The sequence below is a fragment of the Camellia sinensis genome, chromosome 1 (genome assembly GCF_055761805.1).
Source record: "Camellia sinensis isolate YWXY chromosome 1, ASM5576180v1, whole genome shotgun sequence".
In the NCBI taxonomy this organism is placed as follows: Eukaryota; Viridiplantae; Streptophyta; class Magnoliopsida; order Ericales; family Theaceae; genus Camellia; species Camellia sinensis.
In genome coordinates, this window is record NC_138961.1 from 56,768,469 (window position 1) to 56,785,976 (window position 17,508).

General features: G+C 36.5%; 1 protein-coding gene across 1 annotated transcript; it reads right to left on the reverse strand.

Moving 5' to 3' along the window:
- Nucleotides 1-366: 366 nt before the first annotated feature.
- Nucleotides 367-15,815, reverse strand: LOC114266239 (thioredoxin H9-like). Its single transcript, XM_082877802.1, has 5 exons — nucleotides 15,567-15,815; nucleotides 3,499-3,563; nucleotides 2,497-2,628; nucleotides 1,469-1,591; nucleotides 367-730 (listed from the first exon to the last, which is right to left on the reverse strand). Exons 2-5 carry the CDS (start codon nucleotides 3,517-3,519, stop codon nucleotides 581-583), a joined length of 426 nt encoding a protein of 141 aa, XP_082733928.1. The 5' UTR covers nucleotides 3,520-3,563; nucleotides 15,567-15,815; the 3' UTR covers nucleotides 367-580.
- Nucleotides 15,816-17,508: the final 1,693 nt, after the last annotated feature.

Consider the following 17,508-nt stretch of genomic DNA (forward strand, 5'->3'; position numbering starts at 1 on the left):
CAAGGATGGATAGATACTCCAAAGCTCTTGGGATGCAAAAATACACAGCATCACCTACCCTGATAATTTTTATAATTTTTGTTGGCTATTGATATGGTAGTTAGACAGTTTTAGATTTCACTCAATTATGCCATCCAACCTTGTAGCATGAACTTGCATCTGCAATACGAAATGTTTGCCACAATAGAAGAGAGAGGAGTTGAATTGTGTGAGAAGACTGATTGTTTATGTTATTTGTTGAAAACATTTCTTTTGATGGAGTGATCATCGAAGTCTCAGACCACACAAGAACATACTCATGTTGCAATTTGATATATTATAGAGAGACAAATCTACCATAACTAGTCATACATTTAAAGCCAAGAAAATAAAATTTCCTTACAATCTTCCATTCATTAACCTTCTACTGAAGAAAGAACAAACAAAACAAGAAGCTTTTAAAACTTCTTTGTTTTGAACGGCCAATGCCCTTGATCTTGATGTCTTACATATCAAAATTTTCAAAAATTACAAAATAATTACATTGCTGGCATCGGTACAATTTCAGCTGTTTTGCCTGATTCGACACAACAACATAGAATTACTTGGTCTTGATTAAAGAATCAACAATGGCCGTAATCTTCTTCTGGAGGTCTTGCTTGTTGGCACCTACAAGCTTATCTATTTGTCGCCCATCTTTAAGCAAGAAGAAGGTTGGAGTAGCTTTAATATCCCATGAGGTACTAAACTCCTACACCATGCCACATAACAAACTCATTTATCAATAATATTAAAGACATTAAGGGCATACTAAATGTCCACCAAAATGGATGAATTACATGTCAGAATTTGAATGTACAAATTCATCAACTTACCTAGCATCACCATTTACAAAGAAAAAAAAAAAAAAAAATGAAGGTAGTTTGAAGTGTGAATGCTGGAGGACCACAAATGTCATGAAAAGGTGATGGTTCAAGTTTCCTAAATCATTCAGGATGTGGCTCCTATTTTCGTAATGGGCTCACTAATGATGAGAGATCTACCTAAATTCTTAACATGAAAACTAATTATAATTTAATAAATGACTAAACAAAAGAAACTATGGGACAGCTTAATTTCCATGCGTGGGGACACAAATGCTCTAAGCCTCTAACTCTTGTTGTTGAACAAACTAGAAAATCTGCACAATAATCCAATATTGTTAGGAGCACTAACAAACATAACTAGACACAATGATAGGTGGGCCCCATGTCAAATGGTGGAAGTCACATCCATGTCTTGTGTCTTAGTTGATATGTTTGTTGGTATATTAGTTAGTGTTTCTAGCATTATTGACAATAATCAGAAGTGCTTGTCATGTTGACAGAGTTCAACTATTAGGAACATCTCCCTTGAACTAGAATGAAGCAACTACAAGTTTTAGCCAAACTCCAGCAAATGTAGTTATTTTTTTAAGAGTAAATTAGAAGTATCATAGTATCATTCTTACAGGTAGCTCATCAACGTCCACAGTTAAGAATAAGATAGAGGAATGTTTATCAGCAAGCTCGCAATAGGCTGGTGCTATTGCCCTACAAGGACTACACCACGACGCACTGAAATTTGCCACAATCTGTTGGAGAGTAAGGAAAAAAATTGTAAGAGATTAGGATAGGGTAGGTTGGAATAGCATATCAATACTTCTGTATTCATTATCACCTGTGTGTCCCACTTCATAGATAAAGCAAAATTGAGAAATAAAAAATCAGTAACTAATGAAGTATGATTTGATGGACAAAAAAGTCATTTCAAAATTTGAACAATTTAACAATACAACCAAACACCCGTCAAATTGGTTGTGGGGTGTAGTTTGTTCAAAATAGTAAGAAAAATAACGGCTTGGTTTCCAACTGCTATATCCCAAAATGCTTAGGGATGTAATAATATTTCCCTAAAAATATTGCTTCCGAGACCTTCAATAAAATTTATGTTCCATCAATATTGGTGGCACTTTTGGACATGCCAAACATTCCTTATTTTGGTTTTACATGGTTTCTATGTATGTTTCTATTCGACTTTACCAATCATTCACCGAACTAGTCCCTGTCAAAATTTCTTCATGTTATTTTAAACTACTTTTCCATATTCTTTATTACCATTTTTACTATTTTAAATTTCAAAGAAGTAAGACTAACTCAGGCAACTAGCTTCTGTTAAATAGATAGTCTATCATTTTAAACTGATTAACTGCATGAGAAGGTAATCAAATATTGAGTTGTTGATAATTTTTAAGGAAAAAAATGGCATATTTCCCAACATAAATAAAGTAGTGTCACCGATCTGAAGGTGTCCCCACACATTCATAAATCAGTTTTGACAATTACAGACACAAATGTATCGCTACTTGGTTGTGTACAATTCATGATGCTACATGATGAATAAAAATCAAAGTATTGGAGCTCATCTTAAAGGGTCATTCATTCCTTGTGGAATTTTATTTTTTCCTTTTTTACAAGAAAAAAACAGTAAATAACTTACTATCTTGCCATTCCTGCTTGCTTCTGACAGCTTCTCTTCCCAACTCTGAATGGTAGTAATGTGGTGAACATTTCCACTGGCAAGCTCTGTTGTGCTACTCTGCTCTCTATTATCAGTTTCACTTCCGCATAACTGTAAAATTCATGTAATTTTTCATTGAATAGTAAAACTGAAAAGAAGTATAGTTTCTACACTAAGCATAACTATTGGTCAATAAAATCAAATAATCAGCAGACTCAGCACTGTACAAATAAAGTAGAACGGCTAGAAATGAAGTAGTAAGGCTAACTAACAAAAATAGTGGCATTCCTACTCCGTTAAATGTTGTTAATGGAGCATTCATGCCTATTGCAATGTCTTGGAGATAATAAAATGGGTTTTTGGCTTATTTCTGTGAGTATTTTCCATGGGACACTTGCACTTGGATCTTGGGGTTTTGGTGGGAAAAGAGTAAGGGAAAAGAAAGAAGAAACCAAGCCTTTGCATAATTTTTTTTCCCTCCAGAAATCTAAGATCCAAACACAACCTTAGGGACATGTGAAGAAAAAACTGGAAGCACAAAAAGTTGCAGCTGTTAAAATCAGAAAACCTCTTCAGGATGTTATTACGGGAGTTTCTTTTAATCCAGAGCAATGGAGTCTAGCGACAAAAAAAGCGAACAATCTCAATGTTGAGGCTGCATTGGAGGAAATGTTTCTACAATTTGTCCTATCTCAAAAAGTCCAGCTCGCCAGAGCTTTTTACTTGCCTAACAGTTGATGCACAGAACTCTCACTAGGGCTTGAAAAATGAGAAAGAAAATTAAAATTTTTGCAAGATGCAAATTCACTGTGTTAGTGCACCTCAAAAAGATCAACTACAAGATCAAGAAACAGTATGGAAGAAATTGCAGTAATAATAGCAAGTTAGTGAAGTAAAGCGAAGACCTCTTATATTAGAACCTGATAAAAAAGAAAGAGAACTATCATTGCTTTGCAATACAACTTGATTAGAAAGACTCACCTTAGTCCAGCACTGTCCCATTGAGTGTGGACAACAAAACCCTGATGATAAGTCAAAGCAGTACCCTAAAAGTAAACATCCATCAGATCAATTTCATAAATGCAAATGCATCTGAGTTACAGATATGTTCAAAAAGACAATTTACATTTGGGGACAAGAATTTAAACTCAATCACTATCTTTTATTCAATTGAAAATTCGAAAAAAAATCCCAAAACTAAATTGTTTTGTGTACAAGGCTTAGATTGTACAACAACTGAATTGAGCTAGGTTTTTTTGAGAAAACATTTCCTAAATATTAGCAAGATTTCTGATTCCTCTATTTTGGAAAGGCTAGACCTATGAACCACCGACACTTCAAAACAAGTGCCGTATCCTTGTCAGACACACGGATACTTCAGGGACATGTATGGGACAAACCATGGGTGTGTCCCTTATTTAATTAATTTATTTTCAGGGATACGCTGGGGACACTTTGGGGACATGCCAAGGACACTTGGAGGCCACACTAAGGATATGCTAAACTGTCTTTTCTCCTATTTTATTTAGTGCTTTTGATGAATGATGATTGTTGAATGTTTATTATTATTTTCTTAGATTTAAATCCTTAATAGATCATCCATAAAAAAAGATATAAACTGTAAGTGTTAATTTAAAAGTACTTTTTTTAATATAAAAAAAAATTGAATTAGAGTTAATTTTTGTTAATATTGATTGTTTGTGGACGTAATATTAATCTAGATAGCAAATAAAAATATTTAAAAACATATTTTATGTCCATATTCCCGCCGTGGCCGTGTCCCCATGGTTTTGAAATCACCGTGTCCCGTGTCAACATCAGTATCCTTGTCTGTGCTTCTTAGGGCTAGACTTAAGAAGTTCATTATATATATAAATATAGATACACTTTCTTTCCGTCTGAAAACACACCTAGCTTTATGAAATGGATGACTGCAAGTCACTGGAACTGAAATCCATTTCCTTACCAAAGAGAAAAAAAAATGGGGAAAAAAGAAAACACACAACAAAGAAATGTCCAAAAAAAAAAAAAAATCCATTTGCTTCAATGTCATTACAAAGTGAATACCTACAAGCTATACAGATTTAGGAAACTGGTCTAAATAGAATATATGACAAGCTATGTTACATGCTTTGAATTTTTCTTCTTGTGAAAATGGGTTCATTTTCAAGTTTCTTTGTTCCTTGCATTACAGATTATGTTATTTTTGAGCCAAAGCATCCACACCGTCCAAAAAAGGGCTTATGGTTGGTTATATTATTCTTGCTATGCCTAAGATTATTGTCCAGAGCATCTTTCCAATACTCCATTAGAACAACAAACATCCAGAACTTGTCTTAGTAATCATTATTCATAAGAAACATTATTTGGATAATCTCCGGCCTGTTCTTGCTCTGTGTTTCCATCTCAGGGCTTTCCCTTGGTCTAAGTCTATGCCTTAGTGCTGGGAATTTGTGTTAATGCATATAATAAGATAGTGACATGTATATAATATGATAGTGATGTTGGTGGTAGATAGTGGCATGTATAGAATATGATAGTGGTGTTGGTGGTAGATAGTGGCATGTATAGAATAGGATAGTGGTGTTGGTGGTAGATAGTGGCATGTATATAATATGATAGTGGTAGATAGTGGTAATATATAATATGTAAGTGGCATATAATGGGTTATAATGATGTTTGTAATATCTCCTATATAAGGAGTGTCATTTGGTCTTGTAAAATAAGAAGTTTTGAATATAACAGAAATATATTCCTTCTTCCTCATATTTTCGGAGTTCTTCTTCCTCATATTTTCTAAGTTGGTATCAGAGCAACAAAAAACACAGCAGCCCTAAAACCGTCATAGCCATGTCGGAAGTCACGTCCGAAACCACTTCAACCCCTGCCGCTGCCATTCCGGTGAAAACGTCCAACTCTCACTCTGTCCAAATCACTACCATCCGCCTAAATGGTGATAATTTTCTCCGCTGGTCACAATCTGTCCGGATGTATATCCGTGGGCAAGGAAAGATCGGTTACATCACTGGTGACAAGAAGGCTCCTGCTGTTAATGATCCGCTATTCGACAGTTGGGACGCTGAAAACTCCATGGTTATAACATGGTTGGTCAATTCCATGGAGGAGGATATAAGCTCTAATTACATGTGCTATCCTACTGCACAAGAATTGTGGGATAATGTTAGTCAGATGTATTCTGACCTAGGAAATCAATCTCAAGTTTTCGAATTAACTTTGAAGTTGGGAGAGATTCGTCAAGGAGATGATTCCGTCACCAAATATTTCAATTCGTTGAAAAGGTTGTGGCAGGATCTTGACATCTTCAACACATACGAATGGAAATCGGTTGACGACTGCAACCACCACAAGAAAACTGTGGAAGACAGCCGTATTTACAAGTTTCTTGCCGGCCTCAACATTGAGTTCGATGAAGTGCGAGGAAGAATTATTGGCAGACCTCTTCTCCCATCCATTGGCGAAGTATTTGCCGAAGTCAGAAGGGAAGAGAGCCGAAGGAGCGTCATGCTTAAGAAAAAAGGTACTGGTGAATCAATTGAAATTTCTGCTTTAATTAGCGATGCTGCGGCCAACAAGGCTGCAAATTACCAGCGCAGGTTTGATGATAAGCCACGGGTCTGGTGTGATTTTTGCAACAAGCCTCGCCATACACGCGAAACGTGTTGGAAGATCCATGGCAAACCTGTCAACTGGAAAAGCAGCAAACAAGGAGAGAAGAATCGTGGCTTTCCTACCACTAATGAAGCCGATTCAGGTCCCTTCAACAAAGAGCAGATTGATCAACTCTTAAAGCTGATAAAATCCAACTCCTCATCCGGTACTCCTAGTGTTTTGTTGGCACAAACAGGTAGAAATCCTAAAGCCTTCTCTTGCCTAAACTTCTCTCCGTAGATCATAGATTCCGGTGCCTCCGATCACATGACTAGTTTTTCCCATTTATTTAGTACCTATTTCCCTTGTTCTGGTTATGACAAAATCAGAATAGCCGATGGTAGTTTTTCACCTATTGCAGGAAAAGGATTTATTAAACTAACTGAGAAAATTAATCTCAATGCTGTTCTTCACGTCCCCAACATAGCCTGTAACCTTTTGTCTGTCAGTAAACTATTTAAGGATTCTAATTGTCGTGTTACATTTTTTGAATCCCATTGTGAATTTCAGGACCAGAACTCGGGGATGATGATTGGGCGTGCTAGGATGCTTGAAGGTCTTTACTACTTTGATGAAGTACCTGTTAGTAATAAAAAAGCTCAGAGCTTTAATAGTACTAGTTCAATCTCTGTTCGAGAAAAAATAATGGTATGGCACTATAGGCTAGGACATCCTAGTTTTCTTTATCTGAAACATTTATTTCCAGAATTATTTAAAGGGATTGATTGTTCTTCTTTTCATTGTGAAAGTTGCATTTTTGCAAAATTTCGTCGCTCTACTTATTTGCCAAAACCTTACCAGGCTTCCAAACCTTTTTATTTGATTCATAGTGATGTTTGGGGCCCTTCTAAAATCACTACTCTTTCTGGTAAAAGATGGTTTGTTACATTTATTGATGACCATACCCGCTTATGTTGGATTTATTTGATGAATAAAAAATCTGACGTGAAAAATTTATTCACAAATTTTTACAATATGATTGAAAACCAATTTCAAACCAAAATTGGTATTTTACATTCTGATAATGGAACAGAATATTTCAATGAGCAGTTGGGTGAGTTTTTGGAAAAAAAATGGGATTTTTCATCAATCTACATGTCGGGATACCCCTCAACAAAATGGCATTGCAGAACGAAAAAATAAACATCTACTTGAAGTAGCACGTGCTATAATGTTTTACATGCATGTTCCTAAATATTTATGGGGTGAAGCAATTTTAACAGCCTCTTATTTGATAAACAGGATGCCTACAAAGGTGTTAACATACAAAACACCTTTCGATTGTCTCAAAACTTTTTTTCCTGACACGAGGTTGTTTTCTGATTTACCCGCCAAAGTTTTTAGATGTACTGCCTATGTTCATGTTTCCAGTCAATTTCATTCAAAACTTGACCCCCGTGCTATAAAATGTGTTTTTTTGGGTTATTCCTCAAACAAAAAGGGGTATAAGTGTTTCGATCCTCAAATCAAGAAATTTCATGTGAGTATAGATGTGTCATTTGTGGAAACAAAATCCTATTTCCCCAACACTTCTCTTCAGGGGGAGACAAGTGGAGTAGAAGACCGTTTTTGGGATATTTCTATCCCGCTCCCCAATGTCATTTATCCTACACAAAAACCACATCTGTCTGATAATGATCACTTAGGAGAACCAAGTTCTATGGTGCCTAGTCAAGAAGATTCTTGTTTAGGGGGAGAAGTACTACAAAATGATCTAAATCCTGAGCTTCAGGTTTATACTAGGAAGCGATTTCATCTGAGGAATAATGACCCGAATGTCCATCCTAATGACCCGAATGTCCACCCGAGTTCTGGCATCGAAATTTTAGGTAATCCTATTCCTTCTATTTCCGACCTTGATGTTCCTATAGCAATTAGGAAAGGTGTCCGAAATTGCATTAAACATCCTATTGCAAATTACCTCTCCTATCAAAGACTGTCTAAAAACCATAGAGCTTTCACATCTAGGATTTCACACTTGTTTGTTCCAAGGAATATACAGGAAGCATTGAATGATCCGAATTGGAAATTAGCAGTCATGGAGGAGATGAATGCTTTAAGGAGAAGTGGTACTTGGGAGATAGTTGATCTACCCAAAGACAAGAAAACAGTTGGGTGTAAATGGGTGTTTACGATAAAATGTAACGCAGATGGAAGCGTTGAGAGATACAAGGCGAGACTGGTGGCTAAAGGCTTCACTCAAACTTATGGGATCGACTATCAGGAGACATTTGCTCCTGTTGCTAAAATAAATTCCATCAGAGTACTGTTATCTCTTGCAGTAAATTCAGATTGGCCTCTACATCAACTTGACATTAAAAATGCATTTCTCAATGGTGATCTTGAAGAGGAGGTGTTCATGAGCCTACCGCCGGGATTTGAGCAGAGACTTGGAAGCGACAGAGTATGCAGATTGAACAAGTCATTATACGGACTCAAACAATCACCAAGAGCGTGGTTTGAACGCTTTGGGAAGGCAGTTATCAGTTGTGGCTTCTCGCAGAGTCAAGCAGATCACACAATATTTTATAAACATTCAAAAAACAGTAAAATTGTAATTTTGATTGTTTATGTTGATGACATCATTTTAACTGGTAATGATGAAGCAGAGTTAGCAGCCCTCAAAGAGAAACTCGCAAAAGAATTTCACATTAAGGATCTGGGAGCCCTCAAGTATTTCCTCGGAATGGAATTTGCAAGATCCAAGGAAGGTATATTCGTTAATCAGAGAAAATATATTCTTGATCTCCTTGGAGAAACAGGTATGCTTGGTTGTAAGATGGTGGAGACTCCGATCGAGCCTAACTTGAAGTTACAAGCTGCTAAGGCTGAAGAAGTCAAAGAGAGGGAACAATATCAGCGACTTGTCGGGAAATTGATTTACTTGTCTCATACACGGCCTGATATTGCCTTTGCAGTCAGCATGGTAAGTCAGTTCATGCACTCACCAGGGGCAGAGCACTTTGAGGCCGTTTATAAGATCTTAAGATATTTGAAAGGAACTCCAGGGAGAGGCTTACTGTTCAAGAAACATGGACATCTTCAAATTGAAGTATACACAGATGCAGACTGGGCAGGAAGTGTTACAGACAGGAGATCAACATCCGGATACTGCTCCTTTGTAGGTGGGAACCTAGTTACATGGCGGAGTAAAAAACAGAATGTGGTAGCTAGAAGTAGTGCAGAAGCAGAGTTCAGAGCTGTTGCCCATGGAATCTGTGAAGTAATGTGGATTAAAAGAATTCTTGAAGAATTAAAGCTTTCTCACCCGACACCTATGAAGGTCTATTGTGACAACAAAGCAGCTATATCTATAGCTCATAATTCAGTTCTACATGATTGCACAAAACATATAGAAGTGGATAAACATTTCATCAAGGAGAAAATCAATGCTGGCATAATCTGTATGACCTACCTTCCAACAGGTGAACAATTAGCTGATGTGCTAACGAAGGGACTACACAAGAAGCAATTTGATAAGCTGACTAGCAAGCTGGCTATGGAAGATATCTTCAAACCAGCTTGAGGGGGAGTGCTGGAAATTTGTGTTAATGCATATAATAAGATAGTGGCATGTATATAATATGATAGTGGTGTTGGTGGTAGATAGTGGCATGTATAGAATATGATAGTGGTGTTGGTGGTAGATAGTGGCATGTATAGAATAGGATAGTGGTGTTGGTGGTAGATAGTGGCATGTATATAATATGATAGTGGTAGATAGTGGTAATATATAATATGTAAGTGGCATATAATGGGTTATAATGATATTTGTAATATCTCCTATATAAGGAGTGTCATTTGGTCTTGTAAAATAAGAAGTTTTGAATATAACAGAAATATATTCCTTCTTCCTCATATTTTCGGAGTTCTTCTTCCTCATATTTTCTAAGTCTTAGTATTAAACAACAATTGCCTAGACAGTTGCAGCAAATGGACTTCTGAATTAGCTGCCTTATGTGTGATATGTTTTCCCTTTCACATGCAGTTCTACTCCAAGTTAGCAGACGAACAATGTGACCCAAACCTTCATAAATATATATTTATGTTATTCCCATACAAGGTCGGCTCATGTATAAAGCAACCAAATTAGTGGCTTTAGGACCCATTTTCTAAAAATTCCCAAATCCCTAAGAATGAATATACTACATATTTTTATAATAACTCTATTTTTTATAAGGCCCGTATTAAACAACCTGCAAGAATTTGATATATTATTGATTGATATTTTGATATTTTACAATGATTCCTATATATAGAAGAGAGGATGTGGGAAGAGAATAGGTGAGTGTGTAGTAGGTATGGAGTAGGTGAGGAGTAGGTGGAGAGTAGGTGAAGTAGGTGAGTGTGTAGTAGGTGGTAGTGGTAGGTGTGTAGTAGGTGAATTTTAACAGCCCCCGCAAACTCAAGGGGGATAGGAACTAACCAATTTGAGTTTGGAGAGAGTAACAGAACAAGAAAATACAAAAAAAAAATAAAAGAGGATAGGAGACACTGTATGGTCGTTTCAGACCATTGGTGAAGACACTGGATGGTGGTGTCATAACGTTGTAGAGGACACTGTATGGTGGTGTCATAACGTTGTAGAGGACACTGTATGGGGGTGTCATAACGTTGTAGAGGACACTGTATGGTGGTGTCATAACGGTGTAGAAGACAGTTTATGGGGTCATGTCGGACCGTTGTAGCAGACAATGTTGTGACAGTTGTTGTGACAGTTTACAGAGTCTTGCCGACAGTTTACAGAGTCTTGTCGGACCCATGAAGGAGCTAACCGGAATCAACGTCAGGACAGTTTACAGAGTCTTGTCGGACCCATGTAGAAACTAACCGGAATCAATGTCGGGACAGTTTACAGAGTCTTGTCGGACCCCTAAAAAATCGCACCCTCAAAAGGTGTGCCTAATCTTTCAAAAGGCGTGCCATCAAAAGGCGTGCCCAATCCATAAAAAGGCGTGCCATCAAAAGACGTGCCATCAAAAGGCGTGCCCATGTTGTCGTCGAGCGCCGAGCGGCGCATGATGCGCGTGTCTGCCTCTTCGTCAGGGTCTTTATAAACTGAGGCGGAGGCTGTGCTTGAGGTAGAAGCGAAGACAAAAAAACCTAGGAAAAAACTTCTGAAAAACTCTTCATTTTCTGAGAGAGATATTCGTTTTCTGAGAGATTGCCTCTAAGAGCTGCAAATCTTGAAACACCCTGTAACCAACCCTTCCGAACATTATCAGTCTGAAATTGCTATTTCGCTGAAACACTCAGCAACCCAAAAAACATGGCCTCTTCTTCCCGTTCAGCTACCCAGAATATGGCCTCTTCATCCCGTGGTCTACTCACTCTCTTTCCCGACCTCAACGAGTTAACAAGAGAGATAACTGGTGCGGTGGCCCGTGAACCTCAACAAAACACCTCTGGTTTTGCTCCGTTGAACTTTCCGATGCGGTCGGTAGAGCAAAAAATGGCGGTGCAAACTGATATTGAGGCCAATCAATATACTTTGAAGTCATGTGTGGAAACCATGACTGCGGTCACAAACTTGTCGCACCGGCTGCAGAGCAGGACAAATGAGGTGCAGCAGTTAAATGCCCAACTGGCTCTGCTCCAGCGCATGTATAAGGATGCACGAGCAAAGATAAGTGTGCTAAAGGCGGAAAACAAGGAGCTGAAGCGGAAGGCCACCGTGATGTTCCGATTTGGAGATCCGGCATATGCTGCAGTGGAGGAGCAGCGGGGAGTGAACGTGCTCGGTGGCGTGGGAAACACGGAGGCAACACCGTCAAGGGCCGCGCAGGACGGAGGCAAGAAGAAGAGACCGACGGCAGAGTAGAGAAGAAAAATCCCGCCTGTGGATGAGGTTGTTTGTGTATTTTTTTTTTTATTTTTTTTTTTGGTGGAAAATGGCGATCGGGGTGAGTCCCGACATGAATAAAATGAGTTTGGTGTGCAGTGCTTCTACTTCTTTTTTTTTTTTTTTTTTGTGGAATGAAAATAAAAGAAAATTGATAAAAATCAGAAGTGGTTGGAATGTACAAATATATAGATATAGATAGAAAATAAAAGATAGTTGATGAGAATGATGGAACTCGGAGTAATAATAATAATAAAATGGATATCATGGAGGGATGATGCTCACCAACGGAGAGAAATAATAATGAAATTTGTTTTGTTTTGTTTTGTTTTTTTTTTTTTTTATTTATTTATTTTTTTATAAAAAAAAATAATAATAATAATAAATAAATAAATAAAATAAAATAAAAGAAAGAAAGTGGAGCAACGTGGGTTGATTAAAAAAAGGATTGTGGATTTGAAAGTGGAAAGATGAGAGAGAGAGAGTGGGGTACATGATGAGTATGTGATAAAATAAAATATAAAATCAGTGGGTTGGTTTGTACAAAAATAAGAATAAAAGGAATAAAAAAAGAAAAGGAAAATGTTTATGTATAATATATATAAAACTCACATGGTTTTGACTTCAATTGACAGCCTGCCCACCATTACAACAAACCAAGCCGACAAAATCCTTAGAAAATCCCGCAGCACGTGATGGACCACAGCCATACCTGCACTAGCCAGCTACCACACATGCCCACAAGCTACTGTCTGCAATTGTAGCTGGAACATCACCCCAAGAAAGCAGAAGGTGGAGGGCAAATATTTAGCACAAAGCATTCCAAAAAGCACACAACATCTCTCTCTCTCTCTCCACTACTTTCTCTCTCTGAATTCCCCTATTTTTCATTGTTGTATGATCTGGGTTCTACAGTCTTCTAGTTTCACTGATCGGAGCAATACCATGGAAGGGCCGAAAAGAAATTACAAGCCTCATCCCTACTGAAAAAATTGTGCTCCTCTATCTTCACAAACTGTGGTTGATACGCCTTCTGTGCATCCAACAGAATCGCTTTCGAGTCCGAAAATAGGTAGCAATTCACACCCGAACTTCAGTATCGCCGCCGCCGCCGCCGACGAGGAGCTCGGAGACACCATGAACTGGTGGTGGTGGTGGTGTATAAGATTGACAAGGTGTTGGAACCCAGTGAGTTGTTTAAGGCAGCGGCGCCGGGGCCGGATGCTCCAGCGGACACAGCGGCGGACCAAACCGCCAGTGATAGTGGGCGTGGGAGTGAAGGTATGTGTAGAAAATTCTAGCGGACTAGGTTGAGGTCCGGCGGGCGGCTAAGGTGAGGTTGCCGCCCGCCGAGGAAGCGAAAATACTATGTTCTAAACCTGCTCTGATACCATGCAAGAATTTGATATATTATTGATTGATATTTTGATATTTTACAATGATTCCTATATATAGAAGAGAGGATGTGGGAAGAGAATAGGTGAGTGTGTAGTAGGTATGGAGTAGGTGAGGAGTAGGTGGAGAGTAGGTGAAGTAGGTGAGTGTGTAGTAGGTGGTAGTGGTAGGTGTGTAGTAGGTGAATTTTAACACAACCCCCCCCTCCCCCCCAAAAAAAAAAAAAAAAAAAAAAAATTTCAAAACATGGGCATAATCTAATTCTTTTGTAATAGCACCTCGGTTTTTTAAGAAGATGGTGGTAATTGTTGGGGATGTTGTATTCTAAAATTCCAGTGTTAAGTCAAAAAAAGTTTTACTAATAAATTTTATTTAAATTGAGGTTGTGTACATCCTACTCTGCATGTCATGATTAATGTCTCACTTGAACTCTAGCACTACAATGCTTCTCATAATTTGATTCAACTCCGTGGTTACAATCTTCCAAGCATGTGGAGGATTGTAAGTAAATAAAACACAACATGGCTCTTCCACAATGCGGCAAGATATTATAAATTGTAATCCATTCTAGTCACACCAATTCAAATATTGACTCATGGTTAAAAAAGAGGTCAACCCAAAAAAGAATTGGACCAATGTAAGTGTGCTCATTAGTATGCTACCAAACCTTGTCCCAACATTGATCATGCATTCAACTTTTCTACTTCATACAAGCTCCCACATTTATCGACTTCTCTGATCAAAATTCATCACGAAACAATCTCATAGTTGTTGTAAACAGATGCTTATTGTGCGACGCCTCCTCAACTTGCACAGATAATAGGTCAAAGAGAATCAAACACCGCTTTCACTTCAAGACCTTATGGTTAGTAATCTACTGTGCATCTTCCATGTAACTGCATGTTTATGCTTTACACGGTAACAAGAGAACTACTAATATGATTTACACACTACTGCAAAGCACATTGTGGCCAAAAGTTGACTGGGATAAAGATTTAGATATTAAGGGTTCTCTTTTAGACAAATTGGTTTGCCTCCCATAAAACAGCTTGTGGGCATCTTTACTGAAGGGGCTGTAGGGACCTTGATTTCCCCCCTGCACGTGCAAAGCTCATGAGAGTTACAACAGACACCTTAATATACTCCTTCATATATTGTTGTTCCTTAATTCATTAGCCAGCAGTAGCAGACAGTCAGACTAATTAGTAAAATCATTGTCATGATAACATCTTTCTTGGTAGAAAATGGTACATTCAAAGCTGTCTTTCAATTTTCCATCGTGGTACATCCATTCGTTTTTTTCAATGCTTATGTGGTCTATTCACTTGCCTTTTTCGTTGTTCTAAGTCGCAATTATATTAAATTGCTTCCAAAGCATGCTCCTCATGAACCTATTCATAGACTCACCCATCTCAATTAAAGTACCTATAGTTTTGTAATAATATAACTTATGTGTAGGGGTGAATGGGAGGTTGCCACTTTACAATGGAAAACAAATGAGGTTTTTTAATAGTTCTATTTAACCAATGGGATAGTCCGTAGGCTAGAAACCCTGCATCGCAGTAGGAGGTCAAGGGTTCGAATTTTCTCACCTGCGTGTGGGTCTTTTTTTCCCTTGTATGTTTGGGTTTCTCAGTTCCATGTTGGGAATTTTTTTTATTTTATTTTTAAAGAGGATATTGTAATCTAATAAATAAATAAATAAATAATTTCTATTTGTAATTCTAATTAGTAAAGCAAAAACTTCTCTAATCATCTTCACATAGGGACTCAAGAGACCTCCCAATTTTCTTAAAAACCACTCCACTTTAGATTTCTTGGTGTTCATATTTTCTTTATGTTGGTCCTAATGAAAGAGGCATTAAAATTAATTAGGCTTTAACCTCCTAAAATTTCTATTGGAAATTCTTCAAATAAAATTCTATACGAAAAACATACAGTTTTTCGTTTTGGTTATACATACAAAAGATTCTAACAAAGAAAAAAGAGGGCCATCACCCATATTTCCTTTCCAGAAACATCATACATTCAACACATGATCTCTAAAAAAATAAATAAATAAATAAATAAAAACACAAAACACAAAACACAAAACAAAACAAAACAAACAGAAAAATAGAATGAGAAGGAAAGATATAATTACCTATGGATTGAAAGCATTAAAGAGAAAATCATGGTGATTCAACATTTTGGCAAACAAAAGAGCGTGCCAGAGGAGGAGATCACCATAACGTGCCCGAGGGATCTGGGAAGATGAAGAAAAGGCTGTTATTTGGAACGTTGATTAATTTGAAACAGAGGAGAAGAAGAAGAAGAGGCTGTTGAAGAGAGAGAAACCAAAGTGTCCCCTAATGCCAATTTTGGTGTTAACTAACTTGGGCAAATGCTGGGTGGCATAAACGAGCAGGGATCCCCTCCTTGCATCATTTCCTACTTGTAGGGTCATTGGGCCCACTTTTAGATCAAATTTTGATAATTGAAATCGTTTATGTTTTAAGATTTGTTCAGTATATCATACTTGTAAAAAATCAAGTTGATCGGATATCAGAAAGTATGTGTTCGGAAAAATCGAACTAAAAACTATTTTTTTTTTAAATTTAATAAATAATTTTTCGAATATATGTTTTCTAATATCCGATCAACTTGATTTTTTACAGATATGATATACTGAACAAATCTTAAAATATGAACGGGTTGAATTATCAAAATTGAGCCTAAAAATGAATCCAATGATCCTGAAAATAGAAAATGCAAGAAGAGAGTGCATGGAAGGGATCTTGACTCGGCTAAACTCCCCTTTGTCCTTCCCCGCCATTATCAATATAATAGGTAGAGCATGGTTTTTTGTTTACTCTTCACATTTGGTTGTCACTTGTATTTCGATATTTTACTTATGGTAATTTTAATTGCACGTCATATTTTATTGGATAAATTATATCGATAGTTTTTATATTTTGTTACTAGTATCATTTTAGTTATTATTGCTTCAATTAGTTCAATTTTAAATTTTATTTCAATTTAATCTAATTGATAATGTCATTAGAATTTTTGATAATTTTTTTTAATGAATTGGTTGAGATTAAGACACCAAATTAATCAAATTTATAATTTTTCTCTTAAAAATATGACACATGTAGCTCATGTCCACATTTGTCATAAAAAATCTAACAATTGGAAATAATTGAAAATAAAATTAGAAGTTCAGGGGTCAAAATTTATCCCATTAAAATTATAGAGACCAAAATGACATGAGTCAAAATACAGGACTAACAGTGTAATTTGCCCTATTTTATATTAGTACATATTATTTGTATTGTTCGGATATCAATTTTTTAATAAAATCAAAATATTCTAATATTAACTTCTGAACAAAAATTAATTATTCAAACAAAAATCATGTTTAATAGTTGATATACTGACAATTGTATTTTGTTTAGCATTAGATATCCAAACATGTGTGTTTTGTTCAGAGGTTGATATCCGGAAATCACAAATAGTGTGTATTAAGACAAAATGTGGTGTGCAAATAGAATGACACTTTGTCTTGGAACACACCATTTGTGTAGTTTTGATATCAACTTCTGAACAAAATACAAATGTTTAAACGAGATTTTTGTTTGAACAATTGATTTTTATTTACAAGTTGATATGTGAACATTTTATTTTTATTTGAAAATTAATATCCAAACAATATAAATGGTGCGTACTCAGGGGCGAAGGCAGCATGTGACCAGGGGGTCACGTGTCCCCCTGGATTTTGGATTTTTTTTTTTTTTTTTTTGCAAACATAAAAAAAAAATTTAATAAAAAATTACAAAAATATTATTAGAGTGAAATGTCAATGACATTTTAAAAATTATGAAAACAATAATAGTTGTTTTGATTGAAAATGAAGAGACTATTATAAATAAACTATATTAGTTATGAAATTTTTTGAATGTAACGACGATATCATTATTAGTGATATGTAAGTATAAGTAATCTCACTATAAAGATATGAAATTTATTAGATTGTTAGTTACATTTGACATGTGAGATTCATTTTTTATGCATTTATTTACCATTAGTGGGTGATATTACATACC